The following is a 23,535-nucleotide window of genomic DNA, read 5'->3' on the forward strand; positions in this document are numbered from 1 at the left end:
ATTCATCTAAAATGAGTGTTATATTTTATAATGAAGTAAGTGGATTTCAAAATCTTTGACTGCTAGCAAATATATAATCAAGCCTGAGATTAATCAATTCCTCTCCTTTTCCTTCCAAACGAAAATAGGTTTAACGTGGCATTGTATTCTGTAATACATAACACAAATTCGGAAAAATCGAACAAATAATTTTACATCTCTTAAGGATACACCAAAGGTTTCCAAATGCCAGAATTTCATTTGCATGTAATTCTTTCATTATCAAAGATAACATAATAAAAGTATATATCATTTGAAAGCTTGTTAAATTTACAATTTAATTATCCTAATTTAAACTTTAATTAATTACTTATTTAAAAATTATTTAAATATTAATGTAAATTTTAGTGCATAAATATTTTATAAATCAACTTTTTTGTATTGAACCCCTCAAAGTGGTCATTTTGCCTCAAGGTAGATTAAAGATCGAACTTGAAAACTGTATCTCAGATTTTTGATAAATCTTCTAATTCAAAAGTTACAGCCATTTGCCCTTCAATATTGCCAATTTATTAGCCTAATTTAACATTTCCCTCGGTAATTCCAAAACTAAGCTAGATATCAAAAATCTGAGATACGGTTTTGTGAACACACATTTGAGAAGCAACCCATCCAATTTTCAGAGAAATTGGTCAATAAATGAGAGAGCTGAATCCTTTGAAATAATACCACAAACTGTCTGATCTTACTTTACAGTAGAGGGCAAAAACCCATTACACAACAAAATCTGCCAAAGCTAGGAATATATGACACCTTGGAGATTCAGCTTTGGATACCTGTCACTTAGCCATATTTCCCATGCATATTCACAAGAATGGGAGGTTCTTTTCTGTATTTAGATGCTTTTAATTAAGTAAAATAGGTTTAATTCTGAATCAGAAAGATTTCCCGGCAAAATGGCAAGAGCTAAGCTCCACCTCCTATTTTATGGTCATCAGTGATCTGTTAGATCTCCTTCTCTAAATCTAGAGTCCCTGTAGTTTAATTACTGATAATCTCTGTGTGGCTAGTGAAGAATTCCCCAAGTGGTCACAGTGATTTATTGCCTCTTTCATGAGCAGGCAGTCACAGATCAAATCAGAAGCTTCAATAACGGAACATTCACATGCGGTAGTGTTTATGTTTCATTATTGTTAAATAATTAGAAAACTATTTCATAATTACCCAGAATTTTGCATGCATTATAAAGCAGTGATTAACTTCTTTTTCTTAGCCAAAAATCTCAAAATTGTTGAAAATCTTGAAAAAAGCCTTTGGTGTATCCTTAAGAGTTATTTAACCTGTCTTGTTAAGACGCCCTCCCACACCCATTCTTATTCCCAACTATGTTTTAATTATGTTTTGAAACCTGCACATTTTTAATACATGTGAATTAACCCAAGTTTTCAAACAATAAATCGCCCGCCTAATTCAAATGCAAATGAACTTTATAAATTCACTCAACAAACATATATACACCTAAGTCTATGAGAATGACAGATCTAAGATTCTAAATGCATATGTATTTACAGCTACAATATGATTGCTAAATATACAGAATGAATACTATTTTAAAATTTAACATACCGTACGTTGACATTTGTAAGATATTCCCCTATTCCTTTTCTTTGTCTTACAAGAATGCCGCCGGGTTTTTCAAAACTGTGATTCTGTTGACCTATATAGATCACATGGAAATAGTTTGCAACAAGGATCGGCTGCATCAGCTCTGGCCATGGCATCCCGCTGTGTCACTTTCAATAAACACATTTTCGAAGGGGAACTTAATTCCCATAGCACAAATAAATGACTCCACTGAATTATTTAATTCAGGAACTTTGCTTAACAAATAATTTTTTAGAACTGTTTTTTTCCCCTCTCCTTGTTACATATAAATATTTTTTTACAATGGTATAAGAGATAAATATAAACACATTTCCGTGTTTTTTTTGTTTTTTGTTTTTTTTTTTTTAATTTTTGGGGTCTAAATTTTATTATCACAACTCGAAATCAATCATAACTCAAACTTTGGAGCTATTTATAAGAAAACAGAAGTTATATATATATATATATATATACATGTAACGTCTTACACTAAATAATTTAAAAAAACTTCTGATGCTTGGTATTTTTGTAACGTTTTTACAATGTTTTGCAAACATTTTAAGACAATGTTGTATTCATGTTGCCTAATAACATTTGTATTTCATGAAATTTATAATAATTATTAAACAAGGTATGATTTTATTTTTAATCATGCTATTCAATTTATAGCTACGCGATATTTTATCATTATAGAAATTAGTGTTAAATGCTAAATGTTTTCTGAAAACCTCCTTGCAACAGGAACAAAATGTTATGAAAAACATTTTTAAAATGGTTGTTAAGAACGTTTTCTAATAACGTATTTACAACCAAAATAAAACGTTTTAAAAGCATTTTATAAACGTTTTATTAAAAACGTTTTCAGATAACATCATTACAACGGGAATAAAATGTTATGAAAACGTTTTGTGCTACCTGGGCCCCTAGCTGTATGAACGATATAAAATCTTGCAATTGGAGCCCTACATTCTGATTTAAATTTATTTCTGCAGTTTCCATTTCTTCCACTAACTCTAGAACCCAGATGGCAAAATTTAACCAACAGTCGAATAATAAAAAAGATTTTTAAAAATCCAGAGCAGTTCCACAAAAAATCATTTTCTAGCCTTATAGGATAAAATATCTCATACAAAATTGGCAGCAAATAAACTCTAAAATGAAAAAAAAAGTCTGTTATTGTTCAAAGTTGCTTATTCAAGAGATAAAATTGTACGCTTATTTTCAGCTTTACTCAGCAGCAGACCCATTATATAAATACCCCCTGGTACCATCAGATATGAGTTCTGACAGCAAAAACTATTAAATAAACAGCAGGAATATTTATCAGTTAATAAAATAATCAAAAGAACACAAGTACAAGGCCCCATTTTTACAAGTTGACTTAAAAGGTTATAGTCCAATCCAAAATACGCTCTTTTACATGTATTTTAATGTTCTTCCTTTATTCATTTTTTATTGTTAGATATTCTCCATGCAGGAATATATGGCTTGTTATGCTAGATAGGCTCCTATATCGTAAAGTCAGTCACATTATTATATTGTACTACATGTCATCGAACTTGAAAAACATGCAATGCAAACCGATAAAATATTATTATTGTAATGTACATGTACATGTAGCATTATCACTTTATTGTTTTTTTTTCTTTTACACGGATTCCGTGTATTTATCTTTGGGCATATTTGAATTACTTCTTTATTTCAAACATTCAAACCTTTTTTTTTTTCCTACGAAATTTAAACATTGGAAGTACTCTAAGTGGCAAAAGTAAATAAAGATATATTTATCATCATCATCATTCATTTTTATGCATGTAGTTTTCTAGGATTTATACTTCATTCTTTAAACTTTCAACTGAGATTCCCTAATTGCTAATTCGGAAATCCAAGAATTCATCAAATTTTCAAATGGACGCGCCCCTTTCAAAATGCTGGATCCGCGCCTGGTATTTAATATTTTGTCTCTATTAATCGCAGTGTTGACAAGAATTAAACATATTGACGTGAGTGTCAAAATCGGCCGCGAACCACATTGTTCCTTTCGAGACAACAAATTAAAATGCGTGATCTATGGTTAAAATATATCTAATTTTAATCTGAAAATATATCCTGATGACATTAAACAAATATATTTGGGACACCCCTCTCCCCCCCCCCCTCTCTCTCTCTCTAAGCCAATCCAAAGGAGGTGTTGAAACCCCCACAACCCTATCTGGATCCACCACTGCATTTCTTCTCTTTCAAGGTTCTTTGATGTGGCGAGAAAATGCTTGGCACATTGTAAAACGCGCTTTATCCTCGTCTGCTGGAGCAAAATTCTTGTAATATTCTGTCTTTTAAGAAATCAAAATTTTATCATATTTTTTTCAATTCCCACCGGAAATATATATATATATACGTCATTTTAAAACAGTTACAATAAATCCTGTTTAAATAGAGAATTTATAACTCGGTGTTTGCTTTAGATAATGCCTAAAACGTGCTATTCCGCACTTCAGAGTCTGTCAATCAGGATTCGATCAGGTACATGTAAGATATTTACCCCCATTATTTATTCTATTTTGATTTTATAATTATTATGCCTTTTTGATAAATATTTAAACACTCTTTTTTAAAATTATATAGGAATGTTAAATAACTCCGCAGAAACGCACAACTACTTAAAACTAACCGATCGCCTCCTGGTGGCCGGTAATAATCAAGTACTAGTCGAATATGATTGGTCACAGGGATAAAAGCAGACCCGCCCACACTTTCCTGGAAATATATCTGAACATACGCTTTTTTTCACTAGCTCCAGTTCTATTTCTTTCTTTTAAATATTATTACGCACAACTAGAGTATACAAAAATGTGGACTTTCAATATTAATGGACATCTTTTGATGGAGAACAAAGACATTGGCGAAATTAAGATAATCAGTAGCAGTAATAAGTTTGGAACAATTAAGGTAAATATACATTTATCTTAGCAATATTTTAAAGTACACATTGTTCTTCATTGTTAGCACTCGTCTAATTTTAATTTGATTTTAGGAGTATTTTTAGTGTAACATGCATGATGAGTACTAAATCTTACACCTGGAAAAAAGAGAATTTGTTGATTCTTTGTACTAATAATGAACTCTTCTTAGCGTGAATTCAGGTCTTTGTAATAGAAATACTGTTTTATGGTTGAATTATTATACCTGTATAGGTTACCTTAAAAGAAGGAAGAAGTCTGTTTCTGATGCTGAAAAATTTTGATTCCACCGAATATGCTAATTTTGATAAAATGTGTCGAACATCAAGGACGGCATTTCTACAATGGGCAAAAAGAGAAAACATGTGTGTTCAGGTATATATTCGTTAAATACAGTCTAAATTGATATTAGGTTAGATAAAACTGATGAAGATGAAGTAAGAATTTTTTTGCACATTTTCAAGTTTAATAACATTTTTCCCTTTTAGGCTACGAGCAACTGTGAAAATTTTGATTTCAGCTCTTCTATGCTTTTGTGATCGTTTTAATTGTTTTTTAATGGTTTTAAGCTTTTTTAAACGATTATTTTTTTAAATATTTTCACAACATTTCAAAAACCACTGGACAAGTTTCAATTGCATTGCCTGGTCATGTGTGTAACATAGAGCTAATGTATATTTAGTACCAAGTTTAATATGGGAATGCATATAAGACTAAACAAAAAAAAAAAACTATTTTAGAAGGAACTGAATATATGAGGTGTTTTGTTTGGTTCCAATGCAGGAATACTTGAGTAAGAGTATAACTGAGTTGATGTTCCATCACCTCGTAAAAACAATTCTAATTTTTTTTCCATCAATAAAAGTTAGTCATATCTGTAAAGTAGACCAAAAGATTGGGGAATTAAGTTTGTTGAAAATAAATAATCTAGGAAAAACTAAGTACTCCCTTGAAACAGAGTTTAGAGTCTGACAGCCCCCCCCCTTTTATTTCCTTGTTACTGAAAAAGAAAGTACATGTAAATTAAATAATATGTTCCTGATCATCTTGGAAATACAAAAAACCTCTGTCCTTCCATGTCATGGAAATAAATGAGTTAAAATGCTCTAAGTATTTGAATAAATACTGCAAAGAAAAACACTAAAATAGAATTGCAGAATCAACAAAAAGTTGGGATGACAATCTTGTAAAAAATTCATATTTGATTATTCAAAGGGGTGGGGGGTGGGGGGGGGGGGGGTAAAGTCACAGCTATGTCTGTTTGTGCCTGTCTGTGTATGTCTTTGTTTATAATGAAATACTTAATGAAATAAATGCAGATTTCCGAAGTATATGTACAATTCACATCAATTTTAGGATTTGGCTGCTGTTGCGAGTTCAACAGAAGCCACAGGAAGCCGTAATACAGCAAGTGTTTCCATTGACAGTAGCGCATCTCAACATAACAACACTGCAGATGATAACGATCATGCAGATGACCAAATAAACACTGTGAGTAAATATGATATTTAGCTTAGATTTGTTCAATGAGATCTGTCCAATAATGTTTAATAAGAAAGCTTGATTAAAAAGAACTCTAAAATCATTCTATTTTCTAAATTACTTACTTTATGCACAAAATAAATAAATAAATAAATAGATAAGTAATAATAATAATAATAATAACATCTCATAAAAGAATTTGAGCACCTTTCAACACAGCCACCAAAAGATCGGCTTGTTTTGCAATAATATTGTCGGAATGCTTGGTGCCTTAAGTCACGGTTCTAAAGAGGTACATGTATATCGCCCTTGCCATGTCAGGCGCGGATCCAGGATTTTTTTTCCAGGGGGGGGGGGGGGTCCACCCCAGTGAAAAAAAATCCAACCTAGAATATTATTGACAAGCAAAAATAAATAAATAAATAATAATAATAATATAACCTAAACTTGCACAAACGTGAAAAACCAATTGGGGGGGGGGGGGGTTAAGTCGTTGACTTCTAATGCTTCATACCTATGACTTTTCATACCAACTTACCACAGATCCGCATTTTCGAGGAGGGTCTACGTTTTCTAGGGGGGTCCAAGGTCACTTTTTACTTGGTTCAGTATAAATTCAATAACTCTGCAAATTCCAAAGGGGGGGTGGACCCCCCCCCCCCGACCACATCCCCCCTCTATATCCGCGCATGCCAGTATTTCGCCGACTAGCAAGTTTAAATGGAAAGTACCTTTAGCTTTACTTGGCGCATTGAATATGTATTGAATTTAGGAGAAAAAAAAATAAAACACGAGGAACTGCCTCTACATGTATATTATATGTTTTACGGTGTGGCCGTTGGGGCGAGCGCAGTAATTCACTTGAAACGTTGATCCACCACTTCAAACTTCAAGTCGCACGAGACTGTGACGTCACAAGACGTAACGGAGCTCGTCAAAGTTTACGGAGACAGTCGAGCGTCTGGTTGAACGAGACTATAGGCCTTGTGCAATTTTAACGAAAGACATTGTAGGTTATTTTTTTCTTTTAAACTACATGTATCTGCCGATTAACTTATACGCTGATTCGTACTATAAATTCACGAGAAACACTTTTAAAACTATATTATAATTGTATATACGACATTTTTCACATCTAGCCCCTCTGCGTATTTGCATATGTCACTATAATAAATTTAAAAAAAATCATGATTATTTTTAATAATATTTCTAATTTGACATTTTACAGAATTATGTATGTTTAACTTTTTCGATTCTTGACTGTTTTTAAGAAATAGTTTTCTTGTTTTCATGAAAGGTCTAGATCACTATTCGCTTCGGGGACTATTGCTGCTATCCACAATTTATCTATCTCTTTTTTTTCCAAAATAGTACAAAATCCAGGTTTGGAAAAAAGTGTATAGATCTATATGTTAAAACTTATGTGAAAAATATATTATTAAAAAAAATACAAGGCATCCCGACTTGAGTAGGGATGCCCTGTATACATGTACGAAACAAGTGCCTGTAGATTGAACCGAAAACCCGAACACAAAAATAGTTCAGCCTACACCTCTAGGCTACGCATATTATTAAAAAAAAAAAAAAAAAACAGGTTCATTGCTGACTAGAGGGGTTATTACTGATTACCGACTGCAAAGTGCAAAACATCGGCGAGACTCTTACTCCAATAGTATTTATGCATTTCTTTTAGAATTGAAGTTAGTCTTTCGTTAAATTCATTGATTAAATGCATTTTGGGTTTTCTGTAAATCGAATAAATTGTTGCAATAGAAATATCCATTATGAATATTTGTGCCAATTCTGAAATTAATTATAAATGTTCGGCTCCTAATCAATCAATCAATCAAAAGATTTGAAATACTAATTACTATCTTGAAAGCTCAGGTTAAATATCATACGAAATATATGCAGGTTGTTAGCATACTTTTTTCAATCCCGTAGAACGCGGGGGAGGGGGCACTTTTTCAGAGCACAGTAATTACATATAGTAAATTTTGCTTTAGCTGCTTGTTGCCCCCCCCCCCTCCTGTTTTTCTTTTGCTGTAAGGTAGAGCACTGGCAAATTCCATTATTTTAATGGCATCGAGCTCTTAAGCGCAATCTTTACGCTACCGAATGCGTCAGTCGATGCATCCGCAAAAGAAAATAGTAATAATCATACATCAATTTCTTTGAAAATGTTCACAATGAATAATAAATAAAATGAAGATAAAATTACATCAATTATATCTACAAATTATTCTGTTATTATATTATTATAAGATATCTTGTTTTATTTTCACACAAGAAAAACGTGAAAGTTCTTGCAGATGAATTTCTATCTAGAAAGGCTGTGTTGAATGACATGAATAACATTTCGGAGGGATAACCATGTAAACACAAACAAACAAAAGAAATAGGCGGTAAAATGATCACACTATTAAATTAACACAAATGCTAGAAGAATTTTACTGTATTTCCCCATTTCATGTATGCCTTAATATTTACATTTCCAATGTCTTTGTCCGAGATAAAATTACAAATTGTAAAAATACTTTATTTCTACATAAATCTACTAGTTCATCGATAGGCGCGGTTAAAAAAAAATCACGTGCGGGGCGGGACAAATAGAGACAGAAGCGGTGCTATTAGCACGGGCATTTGCAGAATCAGGAGCATGTAAGTATAGGGAATAACTGTCAGATTTTTTGGATTCATGACGATGATCAATCGATTGGCTTGCGTGATAATTTTATGCATAAACGCCTTCGGCGTTTATGCAAATTATCACGCAAGCCACTCGATTGATCACATCATGAATCCAAAAAATAAGACAGTTATTCCTTAATTATAACCACGCCCGATCACATCTCGATCGTTGTCGTAAGAGAGCGGGTCATGGTTGTAGTTTAGATGCACTAAATCAATGTTTAGACATTGACAATTAGAATAATATTCATATAAATTCAATAAATCCTTGATAGTTCTTCAACTAACTGAAAAAAAGATAAGTTTAATATTCGACGGCGTCTAGTCAATTCGAACCCTGCTCTATTCGGACTGAGGCATAATGCCCTACACTGTAATTTTGACATTTTGTTTGAAACTTTTTAAAAAAAAATTATTAGTTACCTGAGTCACTCATTTGACATACTTTAACAAATCTTTAAATTAAAAAAAAAAAAAAAAAAAAAAAAACTTTTGAAATTGTTTTTCATGTTCCATGCCATTGAAGCTTTTCAGACTTTTGATTTTAAATTTTGCTTGTCGGAATATTTTTGGACGTTTGACCCCCCCCCCCCCCACTTTTTGGTAAGTTTAGGTTCTGTTTTAGATACTCCGCAAGTGTTTTCCGTCTTAATTGGCAACATACATGAAGATAATTCAGAAGAGGCATCATCGTCAGTCGTGCAAGAGGAGGGATTTCCCCACATTGAGGTTTTGGGTGGAAACCACACACGGCAGGCACTGCAAAATTTAGTTAAAAGAGAAGGAAGTATTCAGAAGGTGTGCATTGACATTTATAAGAATCTCACGCCAACAGAAGCAATGCTCCTTGGGCTGAATCACAACGCCAAACACGAATACTCCAAGCATACTTCCTTTGTTGAACTAGTGAAACTGTTCAGAAAGTTGCGAGAAGAATGCCAATCTAAAGAAAAATCTGCAAAAAAATGCGCACTTATCTGGAGGGGACAGGTAGCAGTAATAATGGGAATGAGTGTAAGTAATAAATATGTTTAAAGTCTCTATAGTATTAAATGAAAGAGACCACTTAAAAAAACGACGGCTTTAGTAATTTAGTTTTAATTAGTTTATTCTTAATTGGCAATCGGTTTTCATAAAAAATAAAGTAGAATTTATTCAGTGGATGTAGATATTTATAATTGCACTTTTCTTGCTTGACAAAATTTCACTTTCTGCTCGATCCATGTAATTTTGATAAAGGTTTCTGTTTATGATACAAATATTACAAAGAGTATTTTTATAATTTTTTTAGTCACTGTGTCTACATGGCTTTGTTTGCTTGTGGGCCTGTAAATTGCTTTTTGTATATATATAGGTGTTTAAGAAAATGCCTCTTGTTTAAGCATATGCATTATTGTAAAAAGTGATATTCAGAAAATAGCCTGTAAATTCTTTTGCAGAAAACTAAACTAAAAAATTCGTACAAAACACATCTTCGCTGTGCATCATTAAATGATGATTTATGGATTTTATTGGACGGTTTTCTTCCAATCCTGGAAGCTGAATAAAATCAGAAATAAACCGAAAGGCGAGTTAAAGCAAACACATCTAATGCCATGGACACAATGTGAAGAAAAAAAGAAAGGAGAACTGTTGAGAAAGATAACAAATGGAGATCTTGATTTTGCCAAATTCAAAGAGCAGTGCTTAATGAGGTTAACAATTTTTCATGTCTTCCATAAAGCATAAAATTTCAGAAATTACGTATTTAAATTTCAGTATGGATTTTATACAAATGAATGCTCTAAACATTTTCTCATATATTTCAGTAAAAAGTCGCTTGTAGAATCAAACGTCCAAGAGATACAGGAAGATCAAGAGACTGATGAAGACGAGTAAGTATTAATTCATCTCTGTTCTGCTTATACATGTACATGTACTTCACTTTACATCCCTGCTCATAATTGTTTTTGATAAATAATGCATTTAAGAAAATTTGAACAAATAACGGCATTCTTCTTGAAATGAATAATAGGTTATTTATCACGTCAAATATTTTTATAGATGTCTTTTGACATAAATGTATTATCATTTGATATGGAAAGGGATTAATTTAATCAATAATACTAAAGGTCGAAAGACCATTTAGTGAAATTGTAAAGTTTTATGCACAACTTTCAATAATAAACTGAAAAAAATAATCATTGTCATCAGCAATATAAATTATATTTTTATGCCGCCGGATCTAAAGATCCCGGGGGTATATTGTTTTTGTCCTGTCTGTCTGTTTGTCCGTTTTTCTGTTTGTCTGTCTGTCTGTTGTCAACTTTAACCTTGCCCATAACTTTTGATTGGTTGGAGCCATGACTTTCTTTTTTCACATGTGTATTCCTTGTGACAAGACCTTTCTTTGGATATCAACCTCTTTGACCCTTTGACCTTGACGTAGGAGTTTGACCTACTTTTGAAAAACTTTAACCTTGGCCATAACTTTTGAATGGTTGGAGCTAGGGCTTTCATACTTTACATATGTAATCCTTGTGACAAGACCTTCCTTTGGATACCAAACACTTTGACCCTTTGACCTTGAAATAGGAGTTTGACCTACTTTTGAAAAACTTTAACCTTGGCCATAACTTTTGAATGGTTGGTGCTAGGGCTTTCATACTTCACATATGTAATCCTTGTGAGAAGACCTTCCTTTGGATACCAACCACTTTGACCTTGACCTTGACGTTTTACTTACTTTTAAAAAAAACTTTAACTTTCGTCATAACTTTTGAACAGTTGCAGCTAGGTCTTTCAAATTTCACAGGTATATTCCTCGAAACAAGACCTTTTTTTTGGTACCAACATTTTTTTTTATCTTTTGGCCTAGATTTTTGACTTGCATTTGAGAAACTTTAACCTTCGCCATAAGTTGCCATACGGGGGCATCAGTGTTTCACAAACACATCTTGTTTTATGATACATTTGTTTAATTAATCTATTGTTATGAAAATAAAAACTTATCTCTAAAGGAGGGAGTAATATGTTGCAATTTCAAAGTTAGAAAATATAGATTATGCCCTTTAACTATTTATCATGTTCCACATTAATAGAATAAATTGCTATTATAATGCATTTTTCACTAGGGATGTAAGCAGAAGTAAAGACAAAGCAGGGAACGATGGTGAAGAAACTGTACTTAGTGATGATGAAACATCTACTAGGTACATGGATGATTAATGTGCATGTATTAGAAGTAATTTAGTAACTAAAAGGATTAAATCATAATCAAAACTAAGAATCCTCATTGTATAATTTAATGAATTCAATCACTAATTCAATTACTAGTAATCAAATGGTGAAAATTTAAATTTATATGATTTTTAATTTAAAGAATTACCTCTTCCAGATCAGTTTCATTGAGAGACGATTCAGGAGAGATGGATATAGCCAACCCTTCTAGTACATGTATAATTGGGGACCTACAAAGCAAGCTGAATGATGAACAAAAGCGAAATGAGGATCTACATAGGAAGTTAAAAAGTGAGCAAGAAAAAAATGAAGAACTGAAGACAGAATTAACTATGCTAAAGTCTGAATTGACAGAGGTAAATTTTGCATAGCAAATAATTAAATAATTGGTGAAATCAGATGTAGAAGTACATGTGTTAAAGTAAGATTGGGAGTTAAAAAAAATAATTTTATGAAACAATCAAGGAATTAGAACAATTTATTCATTCTTTAGGCAAAGAAATGGTCACAGTCTTGGGAAGAAAAATTTCATACCGTGAAGGTAAGTTTTCTCGGTGAATATATCTTCTTGATTTTTATTAGTAAAGAAGTTTAGACCATGGATTCAGGTATTAAGCACATTTCTTAATCTCACATAATTTAACTTTGATAAAATTCTCTTTTTTTAAAAAGAAATCTTTTTTTTTTCAAATTGAATACTAGATTACTTTCCAGAAAAGTCTAAACTTTGAAAAGAATTATTTATTGTTAGTCAATATGATTAAACCTTTAAAATGTAAATTATAATGGTTTACTTTAATCTATCATGATTTTACAGCATCAACATGCGGAAATTCATCTTAAAATGATACAGCAACAAGATGCACTAAAACATGCAGAGGCTGCCGCTGCAAGAGCACGGATGAAAAGCAAAGTAAGATAGGAACACATTGCTTCTTCCATTTTGAAACCCTTTCTAAAAATATTGTTTACATGTCCACATATTACATTTCTCTAATATCCACAAATCTACATTTACAAAAATAATGTCAATTGTCTTTGGAAAAAATGTGCCCATGTACTAAAACATCACAGTATAGTTACCATAAATAGTAAAATAAAATATAAAAACAGCAATATTATTTCATTTTCAGACCGAAGAAGAAAAAAAGAAAAATGAGGAAACTCTATCACAAACTGAGGTAATTATTAACAAGCAATATACACGCATGGTGATGATATATTATTGCAAGCAGAACAAAATTATGAATATCTCAAAGTTCCATGATACATGAAAAACACCCTTTAAAATACTGCAACAGATTGTTAAACGACTCTGGAAACGAGATTGTTTTAAGGATATTCACTTACCAAACTTTAATAATTGTGTTTATTGATTAAAGTCTCTGCCTATTTTGTAGATTGAAGTCACTGAAAAAGGAAATAATAGCACTGCACCAGTTCTTCAAGACAGCACTACTAAGGTACATATATTCAATGTCTTCATATCAGGTTCTGTTTATTCATAATGAAAAAATATTGCTTGAAAAAAAAAAAATTGAAACTTTGGTTTACTACGGGTTATACAATGGAAATTGTAAATAGAAAATGGAACATTGCTCTGATAAATTAATAATTTGTAACTACAGGAATCGGTTCCTTAAGGCACCAGAAGTTTGGCAAGCTTTCAAATTCTGTACATATCAGAATAAACAAATTTAATTGTACAGTATAAATGCGTTGCAACTTAAAATGATTTACTTCAGATTCTCTTTTTCTATTTTAGGGAAAGAAAAGGAAACAAAAGGAAACTGAGGAGGAAGAAATGACTGAGGTAGAACATTTTATATTTATTACTCTTTGAGGGAAAAATAACACATTGCAATGTTTTCATTTTATCTATCATATAAAAAGTCACTCCTTGTACATGTTAATTTAAATATTTAATTAGGTCATTCCTTGTATATGTAAAATAGTTAATTAACAGAAGCTAACAATTAAAAAAAAAAAACGACCGGTTTAGAAGATGATGCTTTAAAGATACAAATTAAGATAAATTCATCATCTCCTAGAAATCACAGAATCTAGATTATTTGAAGTGGTTGATTTTTTTTAAACATGCTTGAAAAACGGGGGTATATAGTGATTAGGGTATCCGTCCGTACGTTCATTACGCTTGGGAGTAGCCGTTCCTTATCTTCATTGCACTTTTACTACTTGATAGAATTTAGTGAGGCTTTCACAAAATCTTAATTACGGAATGCAATTGTGAGATCCTATTTTACATTTTGATCAGACATATATTTAGGGTTTCCTAGAGCAAAACATAGACTTTGCGATTATTTTTGCTAGCACAGTGCTCACAGACACTCTAGTTGATTTTTGGGCTTTTATTAATGGTTGGCGATAGTGTGTGATGGTTTTTGTTCGTTTGATTATTGTTTAACGTCCCTCTCTCGAATTTTTCAATCATATGGAGACGCCACCACTTGCCGGTGGTGAGCTACAAATTTTGACCTATACTCGGCACTCAGGGCCATTGAGCAGTGAGGGATCTTTTTCGTGCCAGCACCTACTGCGGCACGGGACCTCAGTTTATACGGTCTCATCCGAAGGACCGGTCTCCACGTCCCACAGTGGGATTCGAACCCGCGACGTAAGGATCAACTCCTTACTCCGCGACTCTAGAGCGAACGGTCTAAAAACTATGCCTCGCGGGCGATGTGTGTGATGGTGGTTGGGATGAGTCAATCAATCAACCAGTCCTTTCGAAGTGTACATTCTAAATTGTTCAAATTATTACCCCGGGATTAGGGTGGGGCCACAATAGGGAATAAAAGTTTTACATTGAAATAAATAAGAAAAATTTGAACAGCAGAGCCACAATTAGTCATATTTATATGCTAGTATCCTCGGGTAGTTTGAATTCAAATTTGTTCAAATCATGACCTCAGGTGGAAGGATGGAGCCACAATATGTGCTCACTGTTTTACATCGTTATGAGCAGCAGGGCCGTTGTAAGTCTGGTGAACGCTGTGGCCCATGGGCCTCTTGTTTATTTTCGAACTTTAGCTAGTTATGTTGTTTTATTCATTTAAAGGGCTTTAAACATGGGAAAGTATTTTTAAGCATAATATTCTGAGAAACAACATCAATTGATAATTTTAACCTTATATGCTGATGAATGATTTTCAATTTCGTCTATAGGTGGATTGTGGATTGGTACAGTATGATGGAAAGATCTACTTTGGAACTTTCGAAACTTCAGAAAAATTTGTTTTTTGTAAATTACCAATTGCTACCATCAATGCAGAGAATAATGCTGTCATTATCGATGATCGAGCAAAGACCCGTGAAATAAACATGAGAGACTGTCAGACAGTTAACAAAGAGGATATTGTTCTTAAACAAAAAGGACGAATCGATGCCAAAGGAAATGTTATGATCGATCTAACAGTGAGTGCAGTGAAAGAGACCGTGAAAAAATTTATTAGAATATAAATGTAAAACATTGGATCTCTCTTCCTATCAAAATTATAATATTTCATGTAGAAGTTAACATTTCTTACTGGGAAGGGGGGGGGGGGGGGGGCAGCCAATGGAGGAATAAAGGAGGTAAAGATTTACGGGATTATAGGGGTCACATACTATAAAAGAGAAGGAATGGAAGCATATAAAACATTTTGAATTGATCAGGATTACATGATAATTGATATATTTTTGGGATGTGATAGCTCTTTTTAGTAACAAAACTAAATGTTTCAAAAGATGATATTTTGAGCTTTGAAGTTGTGCATTTTGTAACTTGAAGAGAATGATTTTTATGGATAATTTACTTTGTAAAGACTCGGAAGCTTAATATCCTACAATTGGTTTTAGTTGCAGTAAAAAATAAATGCGTTGTTGTGTTGTGTAAAATTTTCTATAATGGGAAGTTGATATAAATATAAAATTGTGTATTTTCCCTTTTTCACAAATGATTGAAATGCATCTTGTTTACTGTTAGATATCTATTTTCTCAAAAATATTCCGCGTCTCTACTATAGCCAGTGTAAGAAATAAATGCATAATTGCACTACATGATATTTTCCCCTGTAAGACCTTATTCCTGTCTAGAAAAGTTGCCCTTAAAATTAACTTTAACTGTGAATAAAGCATATTAGATGCAGTTTTTTTTTTCAAAAAAAAATCATAACAAATTTTGTAGACATTTACTTTGGTACCTTGAAATAATGTTCTTGCTTTTAATACAGAGCACTTGATTGAGAAAAAAAAATACCTAAGATTATGAGAGATATTCATCCCCTTATTTCTTAGTTTTGAAAATAAATACATCAAGATGAAAATATTGTCGACAATTTTGATTAATAAAATTTATCCTTCGAACTCTTAAGTTCAAAATTTAAACTGTAACTCGGGGGAGGGGGGGGGGTTGCTATCATCAAGATGTAATGTTTGTTTTTGCTTTCAAATAAAATATACTGTGTCATTGATATTATTGTATACTTGTAACATTGATGTTTTGTCTACCTCAAAGAATTTTCATTAAGATCTCGTTTGCATGAACAATTTATTATTGATAATCCTTTTTTATGGGAGGGGGAGGGGTTACCCCGTAGATCAAGTCTTGTAATCATCAAGTTGTGGTATTGTTCGTGCTTTGAATAATATATCATATTATTGATATTCTTTGAGATGAAATTTATCCAGAGAGTATTTTCTCATCAAGATGTAATGTATTTTTTTCTGTAAAAAATATATATCAGTTTATTCAATGAGAAGAAATTTACTTTGTTTAGTTCTGCTGTTTTCAATATGTAATTTTTTTTCTGTGAATTATATAAACTGTAGCAGTGATATTCTTTGGGGGGATTTACCCCGTAAAGTCTTGCTATCATCAAGTTGCAATGTTTGTTCTTGCTTTGAATAATATATACTGTATCATTGATACTCTTTTGGGAAAACCTACTACGTAGATACTTCTCAAAGTGTAATGATTGCTTTTTCTTTCAAAGTATAATATAAACTGTTTCGGTAAAATTTTAGAGAGGAAATTTACCCCGTAGATTTTTACTACCTCCAAGATACTGTGAAACATAAATTCTGTATCTGTTGTATTCTTTGGGGGGGAAAATTACCCCGTGAAGACTTGCTATCAGAAAGATGGTTGCTCCTGCTTTGAAATCCTTTATATAAACTGTATCAATTTCATTTTTGAGAGGAAATTTACCCTGTAGAGTTCAGCGATTTTCAAAGTGTAATGTTCGCACTTTATAAGAGTAGTTAATACTAGTACTGTATCAGTGATTTTCTCTGGGGGGGAAATTTACCCCGTAAAGTCTTGCTATCATGAAGATGGTTGCTTTTGCCTTGAACTACTGAATGTAAACTGCATCAGTATCATTTTTGAGAGGAAATTTACCCTGTCGATTTTTCTTGTGTTTAAGATGTTAAGAATCATAAATACTGTATCAGTGATTTTCTTTGAGGGGAAATTTACCCCGTAAAATTTTGCTATCAGAAAGATGGTTGCTTTTCTTTTGAATTACTATATATAAATTGTACCAATGTCACGTTTGAGAGGAAATTTACCCTGTAGAGTTCTACGATTTTCAAAGTGTGATATTCTCATTTTATTAGAGTACTTAATACTGTATCATTGATTTTCTTTTGGGGGAAATTTACCCCGTAAAGTCTTGCTATCACTAAGATGGTTGCTTTTGCCTTGAACTACTGCATGTAAACTGCATCAATATCATTTTTGAGAGGAAATTTACCCTGTCGATTTTTCTTGTGTTTAAGATGTTAAGAATCATAAATACTGTATCAGTGATTTTCTTTGAGGGGAAATTTACCCCGTAAAGTTTTGCTATCAGAAAGATGGTTGCTTTTCTTTTGAATTACTATATATAAATTGTACCAATGTTACGTTTGAGAGGAAATTTACCCTGTAGAGTTCTACGATTTTCAAAGTGAAATATTCTCATTTTATTAGAGTACTTAATACTGTATCATTGATTTTCTTTTGGGGGAAATTTACCCCGTAAAGTCTTGCTATCACTAAGATGGTTGCTTTTGCCTTGAACTACTGCATGTAAACTGCATCAATATCATTTTTGAGAGGAAATTTCTGTCGATTTTTCTTGTGTTTAAGATGTTAAGAATCATAAAAACTGTATCAGTGTTTTTCTTTGGGGGGAAATTTACCCCGTAAAGTCTTAGTATCATTAAGATGGTTGCTTTTTCTTTTGAATTAATTATATTAACTGTATCGATGTCATTTTTGAGAGGAAATTTACCCTGTAGAGTTCAGCAATTTTCAAAATGAAATGTTTGCTGTGTATAATACTAGTGAATACTGAATCAGTGATATTCTTTTGGGGGGAAATTTACCCCGAAAACAATTACTATCTAAAAGACGGTTGCTTTTGCTTTGAATCACTGTACATAAACTGTCATTTTTGAGAGGAAATTTACCCTTTAGATTTTTGCTATCTTTAGGATGTTGCGAATTATTAATACTGGAGGCATGTTTTTCTTCAGGGGAAATTTACCCCCTTAAAGCCTTGCTATCATCAAGATGGTGGCTTTTGCTTGAATTACTATAAATATACTGTATCAATGTCATGTTTGAGAGGAAGTTTACCCTGTAGAGTTTTGCGATTTTCAAAGTGTGATGTTTTTTTATGAGTTGTAAATACTGTAACGGTGATATTTTTTTTTTTTTTTTTTTTTGGGGGGGGGGGGGAATTTACCCCGTAAAGTTTTGCTATCTTAAAGATGCTCGCTTTTGCTTTGAATCACTGTATGTAAACTGTATCAATGTCATTTTTGAGAGGAATCTGCTATCTGTAAGTTGTTGTGAATCATAAATACAATAACAGTGATTTTCTTTGGGGGGAAATTTACCCCGTAAAATCATCAAGTTGGTTGCTTTTGCTTACTGTTATAAAGTGTACCAATGTCATGTTTTACCCTGTAGAGTTCTGCGATTATCAAAATGTAATGTATTCTTTTTCTATGATTAGTAAATACTGGATCAGTGATATTCTTTGGATGGAAATTTACCCCGTAAAATCTTGCTATCAGGAAAAGGTTAAGTTTGCTTTTGTTGTGATTAATTAATACTGTATCAGTGATATTCTTTAAGGGGAAATTTACTCCATGATCCTTGCAATCATTTTATTGTACATATGTCAAATTGTCAGTATTTCCTCTAAATATTTACATTTCAGTTTGTGACTTTAGATCGTCTTTCTATTAGAAAAATGCTGATTTCTTTATATTCTCATCAATAAATATCTTGTAAAACTGTGTTTTTGTTGAATTTTGTCAATACCTAAGGGCAAAATGCTTAAAACAGAAAAAAAGATTTTCTGTTTTGATTTTGGAATGCGTTAGTCTTAAAATGTGTCAAGGTAATTTTCGATACAAATTTGCGGTTGGGGTTATAAATGAAGGATAAAACCAGAGACCTCGGAATGGAATACTCGGAAGTCTCTGGTTTTATTCTACCCCCAACTGGAAGTTGTATCCCATCTAAAGTCTTAAAATGTATTGAGGTAATTTTCGTGGAATAAATGAGTGCTTTACAATAAAGAGACTCAACCAGAGATGTCTGAAACGATTTATTTGACAAGAAAAAAGTCTCTTGAAGCGAACGATGTCATTTTAAAGTAGGTTAATGATTGATAATGATACATGAACAAAATACGAGCTTGAAGCGGGGGTGCCTGAAATTGAGTTAGATACCTTGTGGTAAAAATAAGTAGGGGTGCACCGTATATGAAACAAGTGCCTGTGATTGATAGTCTGAAATTTCTCTTCACCTAAATATTAAAAGCTTGCAGTGATCGCTATAAATCTATACAACAGTCAAGTTACATATGGTAAACTAAAATAAAAACAAGATTACAACAGCCATGATTACAGAAGGTATATTTTGAAGACTCCAGGTCAGTTGGTGAATGTAAACAGGTAAACACACGTGGGACAGTCACCGCAAATATGAACCACAAAACGACTTATAACATTAAAATGTAAATATTCATCTGCACACAGATTTTTGCATGATAATAATAATTTTTAAAAGTGTAAATTAAAATATAAAATAAACAAACCTCAAACCTTGTAACAAGGCTTGTTTCCCTACAATCTTATTCTGGTTCTCTGTGGTTCACTGAAAATGCAGGGAACCAGGCTGCGTTATTAACTCGTACACAGATTTGTTGATACGAATAAACCTATAAACATATATACGAAATAAAATATTATCATAAAAAATGAAGAATTTCAAATTGCTTGAAAAATTATCTTTATGTAGTTTATAATAAATGGTTGTAATTGTTTATTAATTTCTATCTATCTATTAAAAGGATGACTGCACTTAAGGAAATGCGGAATTTGCGACAAAATAAACTTTCAAAACAAGCATTTTTCTTTTCATTGCAAGAATGGTCAACATCCAATCTACAACTTTATGTAATTACGTTTAATAAAAGTGTGTATTTACGAAGTTCGAAGCTGTTTTCAAAGGCAGGGGTCATCACAATTTCTTGAATCTCCGTTCGATAATGAGGACGCCCACTTATATACTGACTTTATACATAGTCAGCGCATGTTTGTCTATTTTTCTACGTTTAACAGTAGTTGTATATTTGCATAAATAATAATGTGTCAAAAGGAGATTAATAGACAAACATGCGCTCATGGTTAAAAAGAGAAAAAACTGCTTCTTCTTACATTCGCTCTCTGTGTTGTAACCAAGGATTGTGACATGTTGAATATTATAATTCATCACGTGATTTCTTACCTCAGGTAACTTTGTGAATACTAAATTTCGTCACGTGACTTGTAAGGAAGCATGTGATGTGCTAACTAGGACATTGTGTTCGAACACGTTAAGTCATCTGGCATTGATATAAATTTGCTTTAATTACATTGATGTGCTCATATTGTTAATTTCGTTTTGAAACCTTTGTCAGAAGTGTATTTGTGCTATACAGAATGGAGAGGGAGATTGGAAAGAGTGATCACGTTCGCTTTTCAAAACATGTCATTGTTATTTATGTAGTCTAATTTTAGAGCCATTCTTACAATGTTAGCTCCACCTCACATGCATATCTAATGTTCAATCAAGGGCAGGTAAGTGTAAATTCACTATATTTGGAAAGCAGTAAGGACAAAAAACATTGAATCATTTTATTGTATCACAGTCTAAAATCATTTTAAGATTTAAATGTGGTTCCAAATTGACAGTATTCTTTCATAAACATACAAAAGTGAAATAAGGTTTAGATATAAAAGCAACAGAAGCAACCGAAAAGGACCCAAAAACAGGCGTTAAGTGCAGTCATCCTTTGATACGTATATCAGCTTAATATGTATCCGTCTGAACAATTATTGTTATTACACTCCCTGTCACATCTTCATAGTTAAGCCTGTAAGCATGGTAAGTAGGAATCAATTTCAGTTGAAGGGGACCAAAACCAAACATTTTTCAGTTTCATTTGGTGGGGAGGGGGGGGGATATAAACCTCAAATGATTATTTTATCTCTGTCACTGAACTGCTGAAAATAATGAAGGGAACTAGGCTGCGACAATGATTTGTTGACAGAATTAAAATACGAAATAAATTATCATACATACGAAATAAAATAATTTCATGAAAAAATGAAGAATTTCCAATTGCTTAAAAAAAGAAGCTTTTCATGTATGTGATTTATAATAAATGGTTGTACTTTTATATTTTCTATATATCCATTAAAATTTCACAGTATCAGTATTTCACTATTTGTAAACATTAACAATAATATTAAATAAATGTTACACTCACTGTGGCTTTGACTGAGTTACTGTCACATATTCATAATTAAACGAGAATATTCCCTTCCGTAAATATTGCTATATATATCTGAACTGTTACCAATTCATCTTTCTTTGGTGAAAGAAAACCTCAGGGATGGAGAATAGGCCCGTACGTAATTTAGTTGGAGGGGGGGGGGGTGAGCACAACCAAACAACATTTTTCAGTTTCAGGTTGGGGGAGGCTACAAACCAAAAAAAATTTTAATAAGCAAAAGAAAAATACATTATCAGAGGTTATTATTGAGGGGGCCCAAAAGCAAAAGAAAAATAGATCATCAGAGGTTATTATTGAGGGGGCCCAAGCATAAAGGAGCAATGTTTTCTATAGTATACCTAAATTTCAGCAAAATTACAGGGGGCCTGCCCCCCCCCCCCCCATTCCTTCAGCCATGTATTGTATCAAATCTGCTTCACCCTGATTCAGATTTTTTTTACAGCATATATATTCTATTAGCAGAGGACCACATTATATTAATAAACAATTATTAAATTACAGCTATTTTTTTCTTACAGGGTCTGTTTCATTTATACTATATCATGATGAACATGTCCTGCATGATGTTTACAGAAAGTTTAATTTAAATTTTTAAGCTCGAAATAGCTGCGTCAACTTGCGAGACTATTTTTTCAACGTTCGGCCTAATCTTTAAATATTTAATTTGTTTGTGGACTTGCATAAAAGAATTAAAAAAATATAGGGGCCTATCATTTAACTTTATTTCGAATTTCCTTCAGGATTTTATATACCGAACTATAGTCTAACGATTATTTAAAATCATACTTTTTCTCTTGAAAGCTAAATTACTAGGCAAAAAAAAAAAAAAAAAAAACAACAAAAAAACCAAACGAATGTTTGTCTTGTGTATTCTTAATTACAACTTATTACTGTATCATTTTAGTTACTTACCCAAATTTCTCAACATCCATGGTGTTCAGAGGTCATTTTCTGAAAACTGAAGGGGCATTCCGATGGCATTCGGAACAAATGACGGAAAGCACTTGCTAAGAATTCAAAACATGGTTCATAAATTTACAATATTTTTCCTTTTTAGGTTTTTAACATAAAACATGGAAAACTAAGTTAAAGAAACACTCATTTGAACAAATCAAAAGCGGAAAAAATATATATGCTAGATTTTTTGTTTAATTGCATGTTTTTCATGGTCTCCAAAATGCAGAAAAATTATCCTTTGAAATTATACGTAGGTTATAAATTCTTTTCTTTTTTAGGGAAGATGATAGAAATTAGACAACTTTTGAATGTTAAATAACAGAGTTAAAGATTAATAATATTTAATGGCAGACTGTTTATTTAACTATAAAAAGACATTTGCAATACTGATGAGGTCAAAATAATAGGGAGACCGAAAAAGGTCGCCTTAATCCAGTGGTCTCCCTAAGCCAGAAAATATATCCTCCTTGGTCTCCTAAAGCCATATGTCATATATATATATATATATATATATATATATATATATATATATATATATATATATATATATATATATATGACTGTCCGATAAAATGGGTGCTTTTGGCAAATCTAACATTTTTTTTTTTTTTACAGATTTGGGTTATTAAAATAAATACATGTAATGGAATTTCTATACGATTTTGGCTAAAATGTAAATAAGAACCCAATAATTGGGTAGGTTTAGGAGCACTTATTCCGGAAAAGACTCAATAATAGGGAACAGTGACTTGTTTATTTTT

At 32.2% G+C, this 23,535-nt stretch overlaps 1 protein-coding gene and 1 pseudogene across 1 annotated transcript; both read left to right on the top strand.

Moving 5' to 3' along the window:
• Positions 1-4,473: 4,473 nt before the first annotated feature.
• On the top strand, positions 4,474-11,963 carry LOC133189263 (uncharacterized; annotated as a pseudogene).
• A 200-nt stretch (positions 11,964-12,163) lies between these two features.
• Positions 12,164-15,462, top strand: LOC133189264 (uncharacterized). The gene is made up of 6 exons (XM_061324667.1): positions 12,164-12,331; positions 12,469-12,516; positions 12,793-12,888; positions 13,376-13,438; positions 13,741-13,788; positions 15,162-15,462. Exons 1-6 carry the CDS (start codon positions 12,164-12,166, stop codon positions 15,453-15,455), a joined length of 717 nt encoding a protein of 238 aa, XP_061180651.1. The 3' UTR covers positions 15,456-15,462.
• Positions 15,463-23,535: the final 8,073 nt, after the last annotated feature.

This window comes from Saccostrea echinata, unplaced genomic scaffold, assembly GCF_033153115.1.
Source record: "Saccostrea echinata isolate AGI-Se365-2 ecotype Australia unplaced genomic scaffold, CSIRO_AGI_Sech_v1 ptg000017l, whole genome shotgun sequence".
NCBI lineage: Eukaryota > Metazoa > Mollusca > Bivalvia > Ostreida > Ostreidae > Saccostrea > Saccostrea echinata.

Excerpts from the sequence above, each read along its gene's own strand:
- LOC133189264 (XM_061324667.1), top strand. The coding sequence starts at position 12,164 with ATGGATATAGCCAACCCTTCTAGTACATGTATAATTGGGGACCTACAA. Across the intron at positions 12,889-13,375 it reads GAGCACGGATGAAAAGCAAA|ATTGAAGTCACTGAAAAAGG; the intron begins GTAAGATAGGAA and ends CCTATTTTGTAG. Across the intron at positions 13,789-15,161 it reads AGGAGGAAGAAATGACTGAG|GTGGATTGTGGATTGGTACA; the intron begins GTAGAACATTTT and ends TTTCGTCTATAG.